Source organism: Sorex fumeus, unplaced genomic scaffold (assembly GCF_029834395.1).
Source record: "Sorex fumeus unplaced genomic scaffold, SorFum_2.1 ptg000067l, whole genome shotgun sequence".
Lineage (NCBI taxonomy): Eukaryota > Metazoa > Chordata > Mammalia > Eulipotyphla > Soricidae > Sorex > Sorex fumeus.
The window spans coordinates 1,043,652-1,063,213 of record NW_026606124.1 but is presented as its reverse complement, the minus strand read 5'-3'; the positions used below and the strand labels follow the sequence as shown (position 1 = coordinate 1,063,213).

The window sequence follows — 19,562 nt, the reverse complement described above, 5'->3', positions numbered from 1 at the left end:
GCCCCCTCATTCACTTCTTATTTCCTTACCAAGTGGTGAGAATGAAAAAATAAAACCTTAAAAGAAGAAAAAAAAGACAATTAAGTTTTATTACTTTTATAATGAGGAGGGAGTGTACTATAAAAATTATTAATTCTCACGACCTTCCCTCTAAAGCTTTTTCTCACACTTTTTAGATTCCAGTGGTGAAGCGAACTGGGCACTCCGAGGGAGTGTTATGATGTGTGCAGGCAGCAGTGCCATTAACGGACTGTAAATCAGGGTGACTAAAATAAAATTGAAATGACTTTTTTGACTCAGTGTAATTCGATGTTTGTTGTTTGGTTTGCTTTAGGAAGTGCTCATGATGCTGGATAACTATGTTAGAGATTTCAAAGCGTTGATTGACTGGATTCAGCTTCAGGAAAAGCTAGAGAAGACAGATGCTCAAAGCAGGTAATCAACTCTATTCTGTGTATTTAGACCAGCCATCAGTTTAAAAAGCAGTCCTGGGGGCTGGAGCGATAGTACAGTGGGTAGGGCATTTACCCTGTATGCGGCCAACCCGGGTTCGATCCCCAGCATCCCATATGGTCCCTGAATACTGCCAGGAGTGATCCCTGAGTGCAGAGCCAGGAGTAACCCCTGAGCATTGCTGGGTGTGACCCAGAAAGCCAAAAAAGGAAAAAAAATAGTAAAAAGCAGTCCTAGACCTTTGCCTAACTTGAAACTCTTAAATTTGGAAGCTGTGTTTCTGATTTAGTTCAGCAACAAATATTTGATTGGGCGTAATCTTGGACACCTTCTGGGACAAGGTACTTTTTCCTAATACAACAATTGAATCACTGACATATTCACTGCTCTCATGTGTTTATGAGTGGGTGCTCAGGACACGCTTGCATCTCCTTGGATGGGGATGGATCAGGAAGCTTTCACGGTGGGGGTGGGAATGTTCTAAGGATGCAGTGGATTTTACTAGGTGGTTTGCCTTGTTGACAGAGGAAGAAAATGAAGTCAGCTGTCGAAGTGCAGAGTCTGTGCAAAGTGAAAGGAGCATCAGGGAAGTTGTATTATCCCTGCTAAAAGGAGTAGGCAGTGAGGGAAACCTCTATTTTTTTGTTATGGAGAATGGTGAGCTATCCAAGTGACTTCTCCCTTGGCCAGCCTGCATCTGAGTTCTGTGTGCAAGGCTATTGGGTGAAAGGGATCGCCACATTGCTTGCCCTCATGAAGAGTGGAGAGTGTTCCCAGGAAAGATTGATGTTCATTTTTGACTCATGTGTGAGCTCTCATTGAAGTAGAAATATGGGAGCCCGGGCAGAGAGCATAGAGGGGAGCACATGCCAGGTATGTGAATTTGACACCAGCACTCCATGGCCCTCCGAGCATTGCCTAGCAAATCCCCACTCCAAATCCTTAACACTGAGCTGTCTGGTCTGCATAGCTAGGCCAGGTATCACTGGAGTGGACCCCAGGCCCTGAGTACTGCTTGAGATCTTTCCCCAGCTTATTACACCCATCATCCCCTCATCCCCATTAAATAAAGAAAATAAGAGAGTACTTTACCGGTAGTATTTAGAAAATCTACTACTGGGGTCAGAGCAATAGTACAGAAGGTAGGACACTGACCTGGGTCCAATTCCCAGTATCCCATATGGTCTCCAAGCACCGCCAGGAGTAACTTCTCAGTGCAGAGCGAGGAGTAGCCCCTGAGCTCCACTGGGTGAGCCCCTTTCCCCCCCAAATTTACCACTGAGCGGATTTGCTGAGTCTAAGAAGTCTCCCCAAGGAGGCAAGGTTTAGGTTGTGACTAAAATCTCAGGTTGGCATTAGCTGGATGAAAGTGGAGAAAGGAGTGGCCTAGGCAGGAGCGATGATACAGTTGGATGCCATGGGGTAGAAGGTACCGTGGTGGCATCCAGGGATCTGGAGTTCAGTGAGGTGGGGATCACACGCACAAGAGCATGAGTCGCCGGGGCTAAGAGAATTAGGTGCGGGCCAGATCATGAAAACTTCAGATTTATTTGGAACCATTTCAAGTAAGAGATTGGCATTAGATCTGTTCTCTGCAAAAATCAAAAATAAAAGCAAATGCAACTTTCCAGTGAAAATGGATGTCAGATGTTGGCAGCGTTGAACAGAAAGGGACTTTTTGTATCTGGGTGGTAGCATAGTGTGTTACAACCTTTCTCAAAGGTGATTTGGCCCTCAGTTGTCTAAAGCTTCAGACTTCTGGGGTGCAGAGAGAGCTTAGAAGACTGGAGTGCTTGCGGGCTTTGCATGTGGGAGTCCTGTTAGATCCTTGGCACCTTATGGTCCACCGAGTACTGCTAGCAGAAACCCCTCATCCCCCAAAACTCGGAGTTGGATGTGGCCCAAGAAGTGCAGCATTAGATTTTATTTGAGTCATCTTTTGTAAAAATCAAATTTCTTGTTTAATAGCTATAACTATAATTTTTTTTTTTTTTGAGAAAAAAAATCCCAGTTGTTAGCGTGAATGGAGATGTGGGATAAGCAGATTCTGGGGGCATTACAGATAGGGTTATGAGCATCAGATAGAATTGTTGCTTGAGAGAAACATTTTAGGAGAGATTCTGTCAACTCATTGGTTGGGGGGCCAGTGAAGAAGTGCAGAAGATTAAGGTTCAGTCGCACTTTTTCTTCTTTTTTTTCTTTTGGACACACTCTGTGGTGCTCAGGGCTTTCTCTGGCTCTGTGCTCAGGGCCAGTCCCTGCAGGGCTCAGGGGGCCATATATGATGCTGGATATTAACCCTGACTCAGCATGCAAGGCAAGCACTCTACCAGTTATACTAGCTCTCCAGACCCTTAACAGCAGTTCTTAATTCAAAAGCAATATCCACTTAAAAATAAAGGAGACTTTATATATCTTTATATAGATCCCCGTGTGTTCTTTATTCCACCCTTACCACTTTCTTTCTGACTTGCTGTTTGTTTTTCATACCATTAGTTCTCAGACACAACTAGCTTGAGTTAGTCCTGTTGACTTTTTAGGTGTGGTTTTGTTTTCTTGTATTTTGTTTTGTTTTTTAATGTCTTCGTAACTCAGGACCCTTTTAGGTAAGTGTAGATCAGTTGGTGGGTGAAAACTCTTGATCCAACGTCATTAGGGATAGCTTTATGTGAATGTGCTAACTTTCTGGATAAACCAGCTCTTGGAAAAAGATTGTGACCTGGGGATGTTTTTCACTGCTAAGAACCAATGGAAAAGTTTCTGTCCCCCCCCCCCCCCCCTTTCTTCGCGAATTCACTCTGCTGCATGCTTTCAATCGGCAGACCAACGTCGTTGGCATGGGAAGTGAAGAAGATGTCTCCTGGACGTCACGTGATTCCAAGTCCATCAACTGACAGAATAAGTGTAACATCAAATGCTCGAAGAAGCTTAAATTTTGGGTGAGCCATTAAGATTTGCATTGCAGTAGGAAATGTCCTGTGGATAAGATTCTTATAAGTATTACAAAACTGATAATTTCTGCTAAAACACATTCATATATATATTCCTGGGTATTTGAAATTGTTTGAATAAAAACTTAAAAGTATTCATGAGAGTAAAGTTTCAACTTTCAGGAAATGTAATGTGTTCAGACATAAGTAGAGACCCAGAATTTAAAGGGTTTGTATAAAGAACTAGCAATTTAGTTCACAATGAAACCTCTAAATCCATTGATATCATAAATTGTCCATTCTGACACATTATGATTCCATCAACCCAGTCTTATTTTAGGTAGTTGTCCATTAAATCAAATGGAAGAAGAAAAGTTACAAAGAAAAGATACTTTTATATTATCCTTTGTATTTACTTAGTTGCTTTTTCTGGTTCTCTTTGTTTATGTGATATGGACTCAAGTCATATCACTGTCTTATTTCCTTTTATGTTTAAAAGGAAATTGTTGTAGTGTGTGTGTGTGTGTGTGTGTGTGTGTGTGCATGTGTGTGTAGGTCTGCCAGTTACATCTTTCTCTCACTTTTTGTTTATCTGAGAGTCTTTTAACATATCCTTCAGGTTTTGGAGAGTAGGTTTGCAGTGCATAGAATTATTGGCTGAAAGTCATTTTCTGGGACTGGATAGCGGAGCCAGGGGTGAAAGCTCTGTCTTGCTCGCAGCCAACTCAGCATCTATCCCTGCACCACATCTGATTCCCCGAGCACCACTAGGGATCACTCCCAAGCACAGAGCCCTGATGACCCCAGGCCGCTCACCATTGAAGTCTTTTTCTCTCAGTATATCTTCTCATGTTCCGTCTGGCTTCCGGCTTCTCTCATTTCTGATGAGAAATTAGCTGTCCCTTCTCTTGGGCTTTTTAAAACAATGAAATGCTCTACTTTTGTTTTGCTGCTTCTAAGTTTTCTCTCTCTGGGAGCTGGGATGTGGTTTATTTTGGGTTTGATTCCTGCTGCCTCTCTTTCCCCTGCGAAAAGCTTCTCTCTCAGTCTTCTCCTTGATAGTTTGACTGTGATCCTTGTGTGTGTGAGCCCTGCATTCTCAGTCACGTTTGTTGCTGTTCTGCGATATATAGATTAATGTGTCCCATACATAGCGAGGCTTATGTTAATTATTTTTGCCTGATTTCTCTCTGCAAATTCTGCCATACATTTGATGTCCCTGTGATGGTGTTCAGAAGTGTGTGAAGGGGTGTTCTGTTCATTCCATATGTTCCTTTTCTTTCTGTTCCTCAGGTTAGGACCCGCTCAACTGGCCTTTCTTCAAGTTATTTATTCTTTATTTTATGAGTACAGTTCTGCTCTTCAGACTACTGGGGGAAGTTTTCATTTAGGTTATTGTACTTTCAATTCCAGAGTATCTGTGTCATGTTTTAAATAATTTTATTTACTTTATTGATCATCTATACATGTGGAATAATGTTCTGGTCTTTTATGTTGGTTTTATATATGTGTGTATGTATATATATATGTATATACTTATACATACATATATATTAAACTCTTCTTTCTGAGGGCCGACCATAAGCAGTGTTGCTTGGAGACTGCTCCCTGCACAGTGCTCAGGGGAGTCTGTGGTGATGGGAATTGAACAGAGGCCTTCTGCACACAAAGCCTCCATTTCAATGGGGTGACCTGCCTTTCTGCCCTTGACTTTTGAATTTTAGACTTATTTTATTTTGTATTTTAGACTTTGTTTTCTATCTTAATGCCTAATTTGAAGCCTCTTCTTTCTTTCCTTTTTTTCTTTTTTATGGGTGTGGTGGCCTACACCTGGCTGTGCCTGAATATAATCTGAATATACACCTGAATATAATCTCAGGGCTAGGATGAAGGAGACGTTACTGGGGCCTGCTCGAGGCAATCGACGAATAACAGGATGGTCGTGATTCGTGACTAGTCATTGATATTATTCATATTTACTGTAGTAATATTCTCCATGCTAAACATGTGCTCAGCCTGTTGAGTCTCCTCTCTCTGGCGCCTCCGAGTCTACCTTGGTAGGCTCTCCCTTTTTTCTCAGATGGTCAGAGTGGATGGGTCTGTGTGACTACTGGAAGATATCCCTGCATGAATGATAACAGTTCCTGGACGGACCTATCTGATCTTGTTGGATTAACTGACACAGTTTTCTAAAAATTTTTATTAGTGAAACACCATGAGGTACAGTTGTAGACTTACAAATTTTTGTGCTTGGGTTTCAGTTATACAATGATAGAGTATCCATCCCTCCACCAGTGCCCATTCTCTATCACCACTGATCCCAGTATCCCTCCCCCCTCCATCCCCCCATTATTGTTTTTTTTATTGAATCACAGTGAGCAACAGTTATAAAGCTTTCATGTTTGAGTTTCAGTCATACAGTTGTTGAACACCCATCCCTCCATTAGTGTGCATTCTCCACCGCCAATGTCTCCAGTATCTACCCACCCCTATCCCAGCCCTCAACCTGCCTCTATGGCAGACAATTTCCCCCATAGTCTTTCTCTACTTTGGGGCATTATGGTTTGCAGTATAGGTACTGAGAGGCTATCAGGTTTGGCCCTTCATCTACTTTCAGCACACATCTCCCATCCCGAACGAATCCTCCAACCACCATCGACTTAGTGATCTCTTCTCTATTCCAACTGCCTTCTCCCCCAGCTCATGAGGCAGGCCTCCAACTATGGAGCAATATTCCTGGCCCTTGTGTCTACTGTCCTTGGATGAACTGGCACAATTTATTATCATTGTTTGTTTGTTGCATGTTTTGGGCCACACCACTGATGATCAGAGGTTACTCCTGGCTGTGTACTCAGGAATATACTCCAGGCTTTACTTGGGAGACCACATGGGATGCTGAGGATCGAACCTGGGTCAGCTGCATGCAAAACAAGCGCTCTACCAGCTATACTATCCCTCTGACCCTTATTTTCACTGTAAAACACAATATTTCAGCATTCTGAAAAAGTTGTGGCTCACAGCTGTCTGTCATGTATCTACTCATTTATGCTCTCATTGGTTGAGTTGAATACTCAGGTTACCAAGTTCCGAAATTGATTTATTCAAATCACCTTTATTATTTTTACTTAGAATTTAAATATTAAATTAATGTGAAATGTGAGTGCAGTGATAGCACAGTGGTTAGGGCGTTTGCCTTGTGCGCAGCCGACCTGGGCTCAATTCCTCCGTCCCTCTTGGAGAGCCTGGCAAGCTACCAAGAGTATCCCGCCCGCATGGCAGAGCCTGGCAAGCTCCCTGTGGCGTATTTGATATGCCAAAAGCAGTAACAAGTTTCACAATAGAGACTTTACTGGTGCCTGTTCGAGCAAATCAGTGAACTACGGGAGGACAGTGCTACAGTGATACAGTGAGTGCAGGAAGAGTCATTTTTTTTTTTGGTGAAAAGTTGACCCAGATTATTTAATAGATTATAAATTAAATCCCTAAACTTCAAAATTATTATTTAATTTTTCTAGTTTTTATGTTTTAAATGGGCCTGGAGTGATAGCACAGCAGTAGGGTGTTTGCCTTGCGCGCAGCCAGCCTGGCTGAGCCAGGTTCGATTCCTCCACCCCTCTCAGAGAGCCTGGCAAGTTATCGAGAGTATTCAATATGCCAAACACAGTAACAAGAAGTCTCACAATGGAGATGTTACTGGGCCCGCTCGAGCAAATCGATGAACAATGGGAGGACAGTGACAGAGAGTGTATGTCTCAAATGATTTTTACCATATTGATTAGTAAATTAGTAAATTAAAATACATATATGTATATATATATATTGCTTAAACAATAGATCCCACTTGTTAAGTACACATAAATGTTTAATGTATAAGTCTCTTGTTGTCTAAAGACAGCATTTACTTTGCCCAGGGATAAATTAGGTAAAATTGTTTAAGAAGCAAACATTTGTATGTAGGGAAAAAAGTATATAATCATGGGATCTATAATTCTATAATTTTTTTTTTCATGGAAACCCTGAAGTTTTCCATTTCCCCACTCCTCTTTAAGTTGATGTATCATTACTTTACAATATCACAGAATGTCAAGGGGATAGTTTCAAACCTCTCTATGGGTTTGAGTCTTATTGTACTCCCCCCACCAAATTTTCACTGCCACCACCTTAACAGAAAGACCCCTCAGCTCAATCCTTTGTTAAAATAAAAAGCCTCATTGTCGGTCAGGCATCGTGTTTGTGGTTGATGTAAGAACCACATGTGGCTGGTGAGGGTGCAGCAGGCAGGGTACTCGCTGTGCACCTACTGAGCCAGGTTCCCTCCCTGCCTCTGCTTATGTTCCTGGAGCCCGCCAGGAGTGATCCCTGGCATAGAGCCAGGAGTAAGCCCTGAGCACCAGCGGGTGTGACCCCCCAAACAAACAAAAATGTATATAGCAAAAGTCTGTTTCATTTTATGATTTTGTTTTTTCAGCTTATTTAATTTTTTATTTTTTTTGCTTTTTGGGTCACACCCGGCGATGTACAGGAGTTACTCCTGGTTCATGCACTCAGGAATTACTCCTGGCGGTGCTCGGGGACCATATGGGATGCTGGGAGTCGAACCCAGGTCGGCTGCACACAAGGCAAATGCCCTACAGCTGTGCTATTGCTCCAACCCCAATTTACTTATTTTTTAATTCAGTTTTTTAATGGAATTACCATGAGATACAGTTTCAAAGTTGTTCATAATTGGGTTTTAATCATACAGTGTTCTAAGAGTGGTCCCTTCACCAGTATACCTACCTTTCTTCCTTCCTTCCTTCCTTCCTTCCTTTCTTTCTTTCTTTCTTTCTTTCTTTCTTTCTTTCTTTCTATCTATTATTGAATCACTGTGAGATACAGTTACAAGCTTTCAAGCTTTCATGTTTGAGTTTCAGTCATGCAGTGATCAAACACCCATCCTTCCACCAGTGCACATTCTCTACCACCAATGTCACCATTATACCCCCCTTTTCCAACCCTCCCCCTGCCTCCATGGTAGACAATTTCCCCCAAACTCTCTCTCTACTTTTGGGCATTATGGTCTGCAATACAGATCAGTATGTACATTTCTCACCAACAATGTCCCCAGTTTCCCTCCTGCCACACCCTCTTCATCATCCCCCAGCCTGCCTCTATGGCAAGTACTTTTCTTCTTTCTCCTTCACACTGACACACACACACACACACACACACACACACACACACACACACACTCTCTCTCTCTCTCTCTCTCTCTCTCTCTCTCTCTCTCTCTTTCTCTCTCTCACCTTTTGAGCATTATGGTTTGCAATACAGGTACTAAAAGGTCATCATGGCAAAAGTCTACTTTAATAGTCCTGCATCAGTGTATCAGCAAATTAATGTACGTTCTCATCACTAAAGCTGGCATTCTATATGTAAATGCAAAGTTCAGCGTATATTTTTAGAGGCAAGTTAGAACAGATTTATCGAGTACATTTAGTGAGAGGGCAGTGGCAGAGTGGAGGGAAGCATCTGCTTATATGTTTATTTATAAAGATTCCGGTGAAACTTAAAATTGATTTTTTTTTCTTTTTGGGTCACACTCGGCGATGCACAGGGGTTACTCCTGGCTTTGCACTCAAGAATTACTCCTGGCAGTGCTCAGGGGACCATATGGGATGCTGGGAATACTGTACTGTCGCTCCGGACCCCAAAATTGATTATTATTATGTGTTGGGGCCATGCTCAGCAGTGCTTAGAGGCTACTTACTTTACTCCTGGCTGCTCTGGGGGACCAGGGGTGCCAAAGACCACATTCAGCCCACTGAGCTCTCTCCTGCCTCTAGTGGAAAGACAATCTTGGAGCCAGACCAACAAGAACTTCTATAGAATGGCAATATTTTCTACTGTATTAAATTAGCGATGTATTAGACCAAGGTAACTTGACGGCTCCCCATGACTTCTGATGGTAGCATGCTGCTTTATGTGGATAAGCACACGTGTCCAATTTATTTCAGATTAAACTCTATGAAGTCTTCTCTTGTAAAGGTTTTGCTCTCGTGTTCGGGCATTTGAGTACGTTCCTTTTCTTTATAGGGGCTCACCGGGCACTGTGGCTGCTCCCCGCCTGGCTCCTGCTGGTGTCAGCTGGGCCGACAAGGTAAAGGCTCATCACACAGGTGCTGTGGTTCCGTCAGATTCCGTCTCTGCTCAGTCTTGCCCGCCAGTGACCACGCAGAAGGCTTCCCGCAGAAATGGCAAGTGGCTTTGAGCAAACCTTTTTCTGTAGCAGACAGGTGGTTTATGTAGGGATGTGGATATATATCGATATGTATACATACACACACATATATATGTGGATATATATCTATATGTATACATACACATATATAGGTATACATACACACATGTACATGCATATGTAGCACTGCACTATATCACTGACCTCCCATTGTTCATCGATTTGCTCGATCAGACACCAGTAATGTCTCCGTTGTGAGACTGTTGTTACTCTTTCTGGCATACCGAATACGTCATGGGTAGCTTGCCAGGCATATATCTATATATATCCATATATATCCATATACAGACATATATTAAAATTTTTTATGTGTGTTTTAAAGGGTTATAGCATTATGTGCTTGTCTTCTTGCATCATCTTATGGTAGGGTTTGCCTTGCATGCAGCCAACCCAGTTTTAATCCCCAAAATCAAAGATAGTACCCTGAAATGTACACGGGCAGAGGGATGGGTGTTGGAACATTGTATGACTGAAACCCAGTCATGAACAACTTTGTAACTTATATCTCACTGTGATTCAAAACAAACAATCAAAGGAAAAAAGGACAACAGAAGAGATGATATAAACTGTTTTTTGGAGAAAGAAAATAAAGGGGCCAGAGGGTAAGGGACCCTTTCATGGGGGTGGGGGGTGGGGTGAGCAGTAACTTTGTAGGGTTTCAGAAACTTGAACACTATTGTGATCCTATTGTGTAAACTATAATTAAAAAAGGAAAAAGAAAACAGAAGGACAGTGGTCATATTTGAGTGAACTCTCTGGACCCTAAGCTAGGCGAGCAGACAGAAATATAAAGCGTTCCCATGAGTTCTATGGGAGGTGAGGGTGTTCAGCTTGGTTAGGAGTTGTTATTGTAAAGGGAGGGATGAGTTCATCTTCTGTGTTAAAGAACCATCCCAAATTCTCTCCACTCGTCTCAGTACTGGACTAATACCATAACTGCCAAAATATTGGAGGTTTATCCTCTGGAAAAGATAGAAAATTTGGGGCCAGAGACGTGGTGTAGTGGCTCAGGTGCTGATGCTGTTCGATTCCCCAGCACCGTATATGGTTTTCTGAGCCCCGCCAGGCATGATCCCTGAGTTCAGAGCCAGGAGTAAGCCCTGAGCATGGCTGGGTGTGATCCCCAAAATAAAAAGAATGAAACATAAGAAATTTGGCACAGTAAAAGGTCGATATACAGTATTGAAAATAAGATTATAGGAAAGTCGACAAAGATGAATATTGAGACCTCACGCCCTTGCTTCCCAATCCCAACTCCTGAATGTGTTTCCCTGATCAGGAGGACCCACACACAGGGCCCAGGAACAGATCTGATACAGATGGAGGGGTGGTGGTCTTAAAAGCCTGGACTGAAATTTGCTCTTCAAGCCAATGTTCTGTCTTCAGCATGTTTTTTTCCCTGTCTTTCTCTTCTCTCACATCTTTATAAGCAAGTTCCATTCAGTAAAAACTATCTTGAAATTTGTTTCTGTGAAGGAAAGGTGACAAACCCAGAACACCTGTCCAAGGTGAGGGCTGACTTTCCTTTCCTGCAAAGAGCAATTCCTTGCTCCAGCCTCAGTCCACAGCTCACCAGGTAATCATGTACCATCTCCACGCTGTGCAGAGCAGGTGGGCTTCAGGTGCAGCTCGACAGCTGCCTGGTGCTGCTGGTGGGACATGAGTTGTAGGTGCTCGGGGCCGACTTTAGCTGACCCGAGCCACGCAGTCACTGAGTCCTGAAGCAGGGCGGGGGAGCACTCTTGTTTCCTCGAGTCCACCTCCTTTGCTTTCACTGGCAACAAAATGACTCAACCTCATGGGCCCCCACCACACAGTTCTAAGGATGCTGGGGACAGGCAGGTGCAGAATAGTGCACAGCTGCAAACAGTTGAACAAATTAATTTCTTTCTAATGCTCCCCCCCAAAAAAAATAGTTGTTTTGGGAGATTTGGGCAATCTGATGCTGTTGTAGATTGTTAGATTGTCTGCAGAGAAGGCAGCCAAGATTCTCCTGTCACCCCCGATGTATGCTTCTCTCACTGTCAAATGCTGGAGTCCATTTGCCTTTCCTTTTGTGTGACTTGGTAACTTGATATTATCAACAAAATCGACGTTCAGTAAATTCCCAGTCTGTTTCCTAAGAGGACTTGCAGCTTCTATTTTCTTCTGTCAGGAAGTTAGCTGTCACTTAAAGTGACCCAGGAGATGCCACCAAGTAATAGATTGTGAAGAGATAGGGACCATGAGAACAAGAATATGGCTTTCTTAGGCAACGGATCATAGCAAGGTGTTTTTTTTTTAAATTTTAATAAATTTATTTATTGAATCATCGTGAGAACAGTTACAAAGCTTTCGAGTTTAAGTCTCAGTCATACAATGGTGACACACCTGTCTCTTCACCAGTGCCCATTTCCCACCACCAGAAACCCCAATATATCCCCCATCCTAAGCCTCCCCCAACCTGTGTGGCAGATGATTTCCACATTACTCTTTCTCTACTTTGATTACCTTCAATATTTTGACACCAGATCCACCATTATTATTATAACAAGTTTGTACTGAAACCGTAGTGGAACATTCTGCTCCAGTTGAATCCCCTGGCGGATACCATGAAGGGAGGAAACGAGCGCCCCATTGAGCTCTACTCAAATTCCTAACTCAAAGAATTGCATGGAGGTCCTGGTGATGTGGCTTAGTGGTAGAGTCACTGCCGGGCATATGTGAGGCTCTGAATTCAATCCATGGAACCCCTCCCCTGCCTCTGAATGTAAGTCCTGGCACCATTATAAGTGTGACTGCTTGGATCCCAACAGCGTGTGCGACCCTGGTGCATTACTGTCAACTGTTTGTTCCCCAGCTGACCACATCCACATTTGTTCTGTAACTAAGGTTAAGATCTCCCTTGCACCGCCATCAAGTGTGTAGACACTGCAGCCACATGTGTGACCCCTGAGACCTTTGCCACAACCGAAAAATTGCAGAAATGGCAGAGCTGGTATTTGAGGACACTAAATTGGAGCTTGTTGGACAGTAATATATAAAAGGACAGCAATATTTGAATCACTTGGGTTATTTAAAAAGAAAATTCACAGGATGAAGTCCTGAATGAGAGAGTTAAAGGAATCTTTAATAGGAGAAGGTAAAGTCCTAGACCAGAAGAGCTCATCGAATGCCTACTAGAATGGGTGAAATATAGTCAGTCACACAAGAGAATGTTGAGAAATTTATTAATACAAAAGATGATGAGAGGCTTTAAAATCTGAGAGAAAGTAATCCATTTATATACAATGACTGAAACCAGAATTAGCCTTTGTTTTTGCTAGACTGTAAGAAGAATCCATAAGAGTTATGTCTTCTCTTGGAACATTGTGTGACTAAAACCTGATTGTGAACAACTTTGTAACTGTATTTCACTGATGATTTAAGTTAAAAAAAAAAAAGAGTCATGTCTTCAAAATCCTGAAGGTAAATAATTTCAGATTTAAAATTCTTTGCTTAGCCAAATTATTAAATGTGCAAAATTAAAATATTTTCAAACTTGCAAAATCTCAAAACATTTTGGATCCAGTTGTTGTTAAAGAGAAATATTCAGTTTAGAAGAGAGGCAGAATCATAGGAAAAGACATAAGCAAAGGGAGAAAAGAACACATCTGTAAATGAAACTTATAAAGGGATGGAATGAGTAGTGTAAAAGCATGCTTGAAGACAAGATTACTGACAATTTTCCCAAATTGTGGGGGAAATCAAGTCCCATTTAAAATGTTTTGTAAACTCCAAGCAGGAAAAAAAAAACCTGATTATCATTTAGATTCAAAACTATAAAAATACTGAAAAATCCAAGAAAAAGAAAAATCTTTTTTTTGTTTTGTTTTTATTTTGGATTCACACCCTGTGGTGCTCAGGGCTTACTCCTGTCTCTGCACACAGGAATCACCCCTGGCAGGGCTCTCGGTTCCATATGTGGTGCCTGGAATCGAATCTGGATCAGCTGTATGCAAAGCAAGTGCCTTACCTACTGTACTCTCTCAACGGCCCCAGAAGAATAAAACCTTTACAAGTAGTCAGAGCCCCCTCTCTTTATTTTTTTTTCAAAAGATACTTTTTTTTTTTTTTACCCATTTTTGGGTCACACCTGGCCATGCTCAGGCGTTCTCCTGTTCCATACTCAGGGATTGTCCTGGCAGTACTCAGGGGACCATGTGAGATGCTGGAGAATCAAACCTGGTTTGCTGCATGCAAGGCAAATGTCCTATTCGCTGTACTATTGCTCTGCTCCCTCCCTAAAATACTATTTTTAAAGGAACAAGAGTAAATGTGTAGATGATGGAAGCCAATTAACAGTGGAATGACATCTTTAATTTATTGAAAGAAAAGAAGATAGATTTCATTTATTTTTATGTATTTATTTAGGGGCTGCATGAATGTTGGTGCTTAGGGGTCCCTGAGGCCACTTCTAGCAGTACTTGACCAATTGAGCTAGTGGCTCTAGTGGTTTATTGCTTGGGCCCCAGAGATATGTGGTACTGCTTGTATCCTGCTGGAAACCACCAAGGCCATCTGGCAGTGGTTGGGGATCTCCAGGGCTACACCTGGTGATGCTTGAGGGCCTCCATGGCTGCACCTGATGATGCTCAGGAAACCACGTGGTTCCAGGGTTCGGACCTGCATTCAACACATGCAAAACGTGCACCCTAATTCCTGTATTCTCTCCCTGACCCAAGGTAGATTTCTATACCCAGCACAGATGTTCTCCAAAAGTGAGGATTAAATAAAGACAATTCCAGATGAATAAAAACTGAGGTAATTTGAAACCATTGGACCCACATCTGCAGTTTTCAGGTGAAAGGAAAATGGTCCGACATGGAAAGCTCCCAAGACATGAAAGAATGAAAATTACTGGGATATGCGTTGGCTTTGTGAAGCATGATGTCTGTGGTGCTTAAGATATGTATACGTTGAAACTTCATGACAGTAATTCTAAAGACCAAAGAGTAAATCAAGTTTATATTTCCTGAGGGTAATGAAGTTGTCATTTGTATTAGACATTATAAGTCATGGATGTATGTCATAAACTCAAATGACGAGAGTAAAAGAATGCTTAACTAATGACCATTTGGTAAATCCAAAAGGAAAAAAGTGAGGAAATTTAAATGTAAAAACAAGTTGTAATATGGAATAAGTAAAATTCCTGCTTATACAATTTTCTGTGAAAATTTCTGTGTACAATTTTCTGTGGAGATTTAGTATAGCCAGAAAAAATGGGAGAAGGTATTCTGTGCATATCAAATTCAGGTCAAGTTGTTATTATAATAGCACTGTCACTGTAGCACTGTCCTCCTGTTGTTCATCAATTTGCTTGAGCGGGCACCAGTAATGTCTCACACCAAATTGTGAGACTTGTTGTTACTGATTTTGGCATATAGAATACGTCATGAGGAGCTTGCCAGGCTTTGCCGTGCAGGCGAGATATTCTCGGTAGTTCGCCGGGCTCTCCAAGAGGGGCCGAGGAATCGAACCTGGGTTGGCTGCGTGCAAAGCAAATGCCTTACCCACTGTGCTATCACTTCAGCCCGTTGCTATAATACTAGACAAAATATGCAAAGTAATCTAAGAACATTTTAAATGGATATATTTTGAATCGTGAGTAGGAGATTTTGACAGATGAAGCAAATTTAAATTTGCATATATGCAACACATTTTAAAAACATAGAAAAACAAAAATTGATGAAAAGAAAACAGAAATACCTGTATTTGTACTGGGAGATTTGGCCATAGCTGTCCCAACAACCAAAGTAGAAGTACATCAAATCAATGAAGGTGTAAAATACCGGACTTCCCTGATTAGAGAATTGACATGGTTGATTTGACTAACAAACAATACTTCCTTTCATTCTTATTATTTTGGTGCTTCAGTGTGGAAACTTTTTCTGATATGTCTTCTGCTGATACTAATTCTCTACCCTGTATATTTAATCAGGTACCGTCAACATGCTATTTTAAATGTCTAGATCGGAAAAGTAAGACATTTAAACTGTTGGAGGGTTTGTTAACAATTTGGGAGAGTTTTAAGCTTTTTGGCCACTTTTTATATTTTTTTAGCATCCTCCTACTACTTAATTGAATGTTCAACAGGGTGCATTAAAACCTGTCAATAGTCCTTCTATAAAAGAATTATTTTTGTGCTATCAGAGAACAAGCAGATCACCTTAATCCTGTCAGGGTTCAGTCTGAAGTTTCATTCAAGTTGATGTGTTTTAGTTTGGTTCTTACTCCTTTTGGGGTCTCCACTGAAGATACTGGAGTGTTTGCCAAGACCACCGCATTCCTGCAATTCAGTTCTGTTTCCCCAGCACTACGGTTGCTTCAGTCTCTGCTTAGCTCATTAGTATCCCAGCTGTTGGTTTTCTGCTGGGTGTCTTGGAATCTTGCCTTGTATACACAAAGCTTAACAGTTATCAGACTTCTTAAGGGAAGATTGAATGCAGATTTTTGGGCTAACTTTCTTGCAGTTCTTCCTCTCCACTTACGTTAGACATTTTGAACTCCAGTATCTGCCCTGGCCGGAAGGGACTGCTGGTTTCTGCTAGGAGTCACATGCTTTGTTTTGTGGATGACAAATGTCTTCAAATATCTTTTTTTTTTTTTTTTTTGCTTTTTGGGTCACACCCGGTGATGCACAGGGGTTACTCCTGGCTTTGCACTCAGGAATTACTCCTGATGGTTCTCAGGGGACGATGTGGGATGCTGGGAACCAAACCCTAGTTGGCCGCATGCAAGGCAAACGCCCTACCCACTATACTGTTGCTCCAGCCCAGATAACAAATGTTCTTGAAGGGAAAATTCTAGGTTGAAAGTGGATTTCATTTTGTCTTTCTCTTCTCAGTTAATTGAAGTTCCTCAAATCTTACCTGTATAGGACACCTTCCGTTGTCATTTAGCTTTTACTGTGTTTGGCATGAAGAGGGTTAATTTTTATACAGGCTACTTTGTCTTGACTATGAGTTTGAGTCCAAGTACATATTCAAGCATGCATTAAATATTTAAATGCCAAAACACGCTAATGGACCTGCTGATTCATTAAATCAGTTTCAACAAATTTCAGGTAATAGAAGTCATTCTCTTAGAATACAGAATAATTAAATTAGAAATGAATTGCAATGATATACATATGCACTTATGCAATTCTCAAATTTGGAATATATTTCTGAATAATGTTTGAGTCAGAAAATGTCACAGTAAAAATTAGAAAATCTGAATCAAATGAAAATGAAAATTTCTTAAAGTCCTTAAAGCTGTACTTTGAGGAAAATTTCTAGCATTAGTTAGCATGCACTAGGATATAAGAAAACCTAATATTCATACTGTATCTTCTTAAGGAGTTTAGAGAAGAACTGCTAGGTAAACTCAAGGAACACAGAAGGAAAGGAAATATATAGATGAGGGTGAGTATGTAACTTAGTGGTAAAGCACTTTTTGCCTTACATGTGTGAAGTCCTGGGTTCCATCCCTGACACAGAAAAAAAATTATATAGTTAGGAAATAGACATATATATGAGAACAGAGAAAAATCATCATTTCAAGAGCTAGTTATTCCAATACGCTAATAAATTGAACAGGTTTCTAGTGCTGTTGATAAAAATGAAGAAGCACTGTAGTACTGTCCTCCCGTTTTTCATTGATTTGCTCGAGTGGGCCCAGTAACATCTCCATCGTGAGACTTGTTGTTACTGTGTTTGGCATATTGAATACCTCACGGGTAGCTTGCCAGGCTTGCCAGGCTTTGCGATGCGGGTGAGATACTCTTGGTAGCTTGCCGGGCTCTCCGAGAGGGGCAGAGGAATCAAACTCCGGTCGGCGGTGACGGCTGCGTGCAAGGCAAATGCCCTACCCACTGTGCTATCGTTGTCCAAGGCAACAATTAGAAAAACTTGAAGAAATTTTAACATACTTTTTTGTTTTAGGGCCACACTTAGCACTGCTCAGGGGTTACTCCTGGCTCTGTATGCAGGGCTCACTCCTGGTGGGACTCAGGGTACCATATAGGATGTGGGGATCAAACCCAGGTCAGCAGCATGCAAGGTAAACGCCCTACCTGCTGGACTGCATTCTGTCCCCTAAAGCATTCTTCTTTTGAGTGGGTCTGTCCTTAAAAATACTCCCACAAGACCAGCCATACATTCTAGGGGGAAAGGGAGCTCAGACAGAGAAAGGAGCACCAAATAAAGGGTGTTGGGAGGATCCTCCCAGGATGGGAGAAGCATGCTGAAAGTAGACTATCGACCAAACATGATTGCCACTCAATGCCTCTTTTGCAAACCACAACACCCAAAAGGAGAGAGAGAACAAAAGGGAATGCCCTGCCACAGAGGCAGGGTGGGGTGGGGGGATGGGGGGTGGGAGGGATACTGGGACCCGTGGTGGTGGAAAATGGGCACTGGTGGAGGGATGGGTGTTTGATCATTGTATAATTGAAACCCAAGCACAAAAATTTGTAAATCTACAACTGTACCTCATGGTGTTTCACTAATAAAAACTAAAAAAAATAAAATACTCCCACAGAGTAAATTACAGATAAAGATGACTTTCATTGTCAATTTACCCAAACATTTAAGGTAAAAACAAGGTCAGTCTTATAGAACCTTAGGGCTGGAGCGATAGCACAGCAGTAGGGCGTTCGCCTTACAAGCGGCCAACATGGCCGACCCGAGTTCGATTCCTCCGCCCCTCTCGGAGAGCCCGGCAAGCTACCGAGAGTATTCGATATGCCAGACACAGTAACAACAAAGTCTCCAATGGAGACGTTACTGGGCCCGCTCGAGCAAATCGACGATCAACGGGAGGGCCTTTACCTTTTACCTTTTAACTTTTTTCATTCATTTCATCATCCTGTTATTCGTCGATTGCTTCGAGCAGGCCCCAGTAAAGTCTCTTTCATCCTAGCCCTGAGATTATATTCAAGGCTCTTTAGGAGAAGAGACCCAACCTTTTAACTAAAACTTAAAAAAAAAAAGAAAAAAAATTGCTCAGGCCAGAGCGATAGCAGAGCGGGGAGGAGGGCCTTTGCCTTGCATGTGACTGACCTGGGTTCCATCCCAAGCCTCCCATATGGTCCCCCAAGCACTGCCAGAAGTGACTCATGAGTGCAAAGTCTGGAGTAACCCCTGAGCATCGCTGGGTGTGACCCCCCCTCCCAAAAAGCCAAAAAAGGAATACAAACAAAAATTCCTCATCTTACAATGCCAGCATGGCCAAGGACCTTTCCATAAGAGTACATTTTCTCTTATGTATGCAAAGTACATTTTCTCTTATATCAAGCTCCTGAATGAAGACCAAGAAGAGAATTCAAAGCACTGGAACATACAGCTTATGCGCTCTGGGCCCTGAGTTCAATCCCATTGTGTCTGTCCTGGCCTGCCTGGGAGTGTGACTGCATTGTCTCTGGTGTCCCAGGCATCTGGGGACCTGAGCAGCACTGCATTCCTGGGCCTGAACCAAGATCCATTCTGCTCCCCTGAGCACTGCTTGGGAAGCCCCCTTAAAAAGAAAAGATCCTAAACAGAATATTAGTGAGTGAAACACAGTGGTCATTAAAAATGGTAAAACACTGATTGTCCTGGTGCTTTTTGATTCACGGTTGTCCCGACTTGGATTTAGTGATACTTAGTGAGACGTGTAACATTGTAAAAATTGTTCAAGTTATGGAGAGTATGGCACAGCAAGTAGGGTGTTTGCCTTGCATGCTGGCCTGGGTTTGATTCCTGCGTCTTTCTCAGAGCGCCCGGCAAGCTACCCAGAGCCTGGCAAGCTCCCTGTGGCATATTCAATATGCCAAAAACAGTAACACCAAGTCTCACAATGGAGACGTTACTGGTGCCCGATCGAGCAAATCAATGAACAATGGAAGGACACTGCTACAG

The 19,562-nt window shown here is 42.1% G+C and overlaps 1 protein-coding gene across 1 annotated transcript in view; it reads left to right on the top strand.

Moving 5' to 3' along the window:
• The window catches only part of SCAPER (S-phase cyclin A associated protein in the ER), a 377,689-nt gene that overhangs the window by 44,549 nt on the left and 313,578 nt on the right, over window positions 1-19,562 (top strand). The window contains exons 5-7 of the mRNA XM_056128752.1: window positions 335-435; window positions 3,276-3,392; window positions 9,459-9,619. Coding sequence (XP_055984727.1) covers window positions 335-435; window positions 3,276-3,392; window positions 9,459-9,619 — 379 coding nt within the window. The remainder of the gene's footprint in view (window positions 1-334; window positions 436-3,275; window positions 3,393-9,458; window positions 9,620-19,562) is intronic.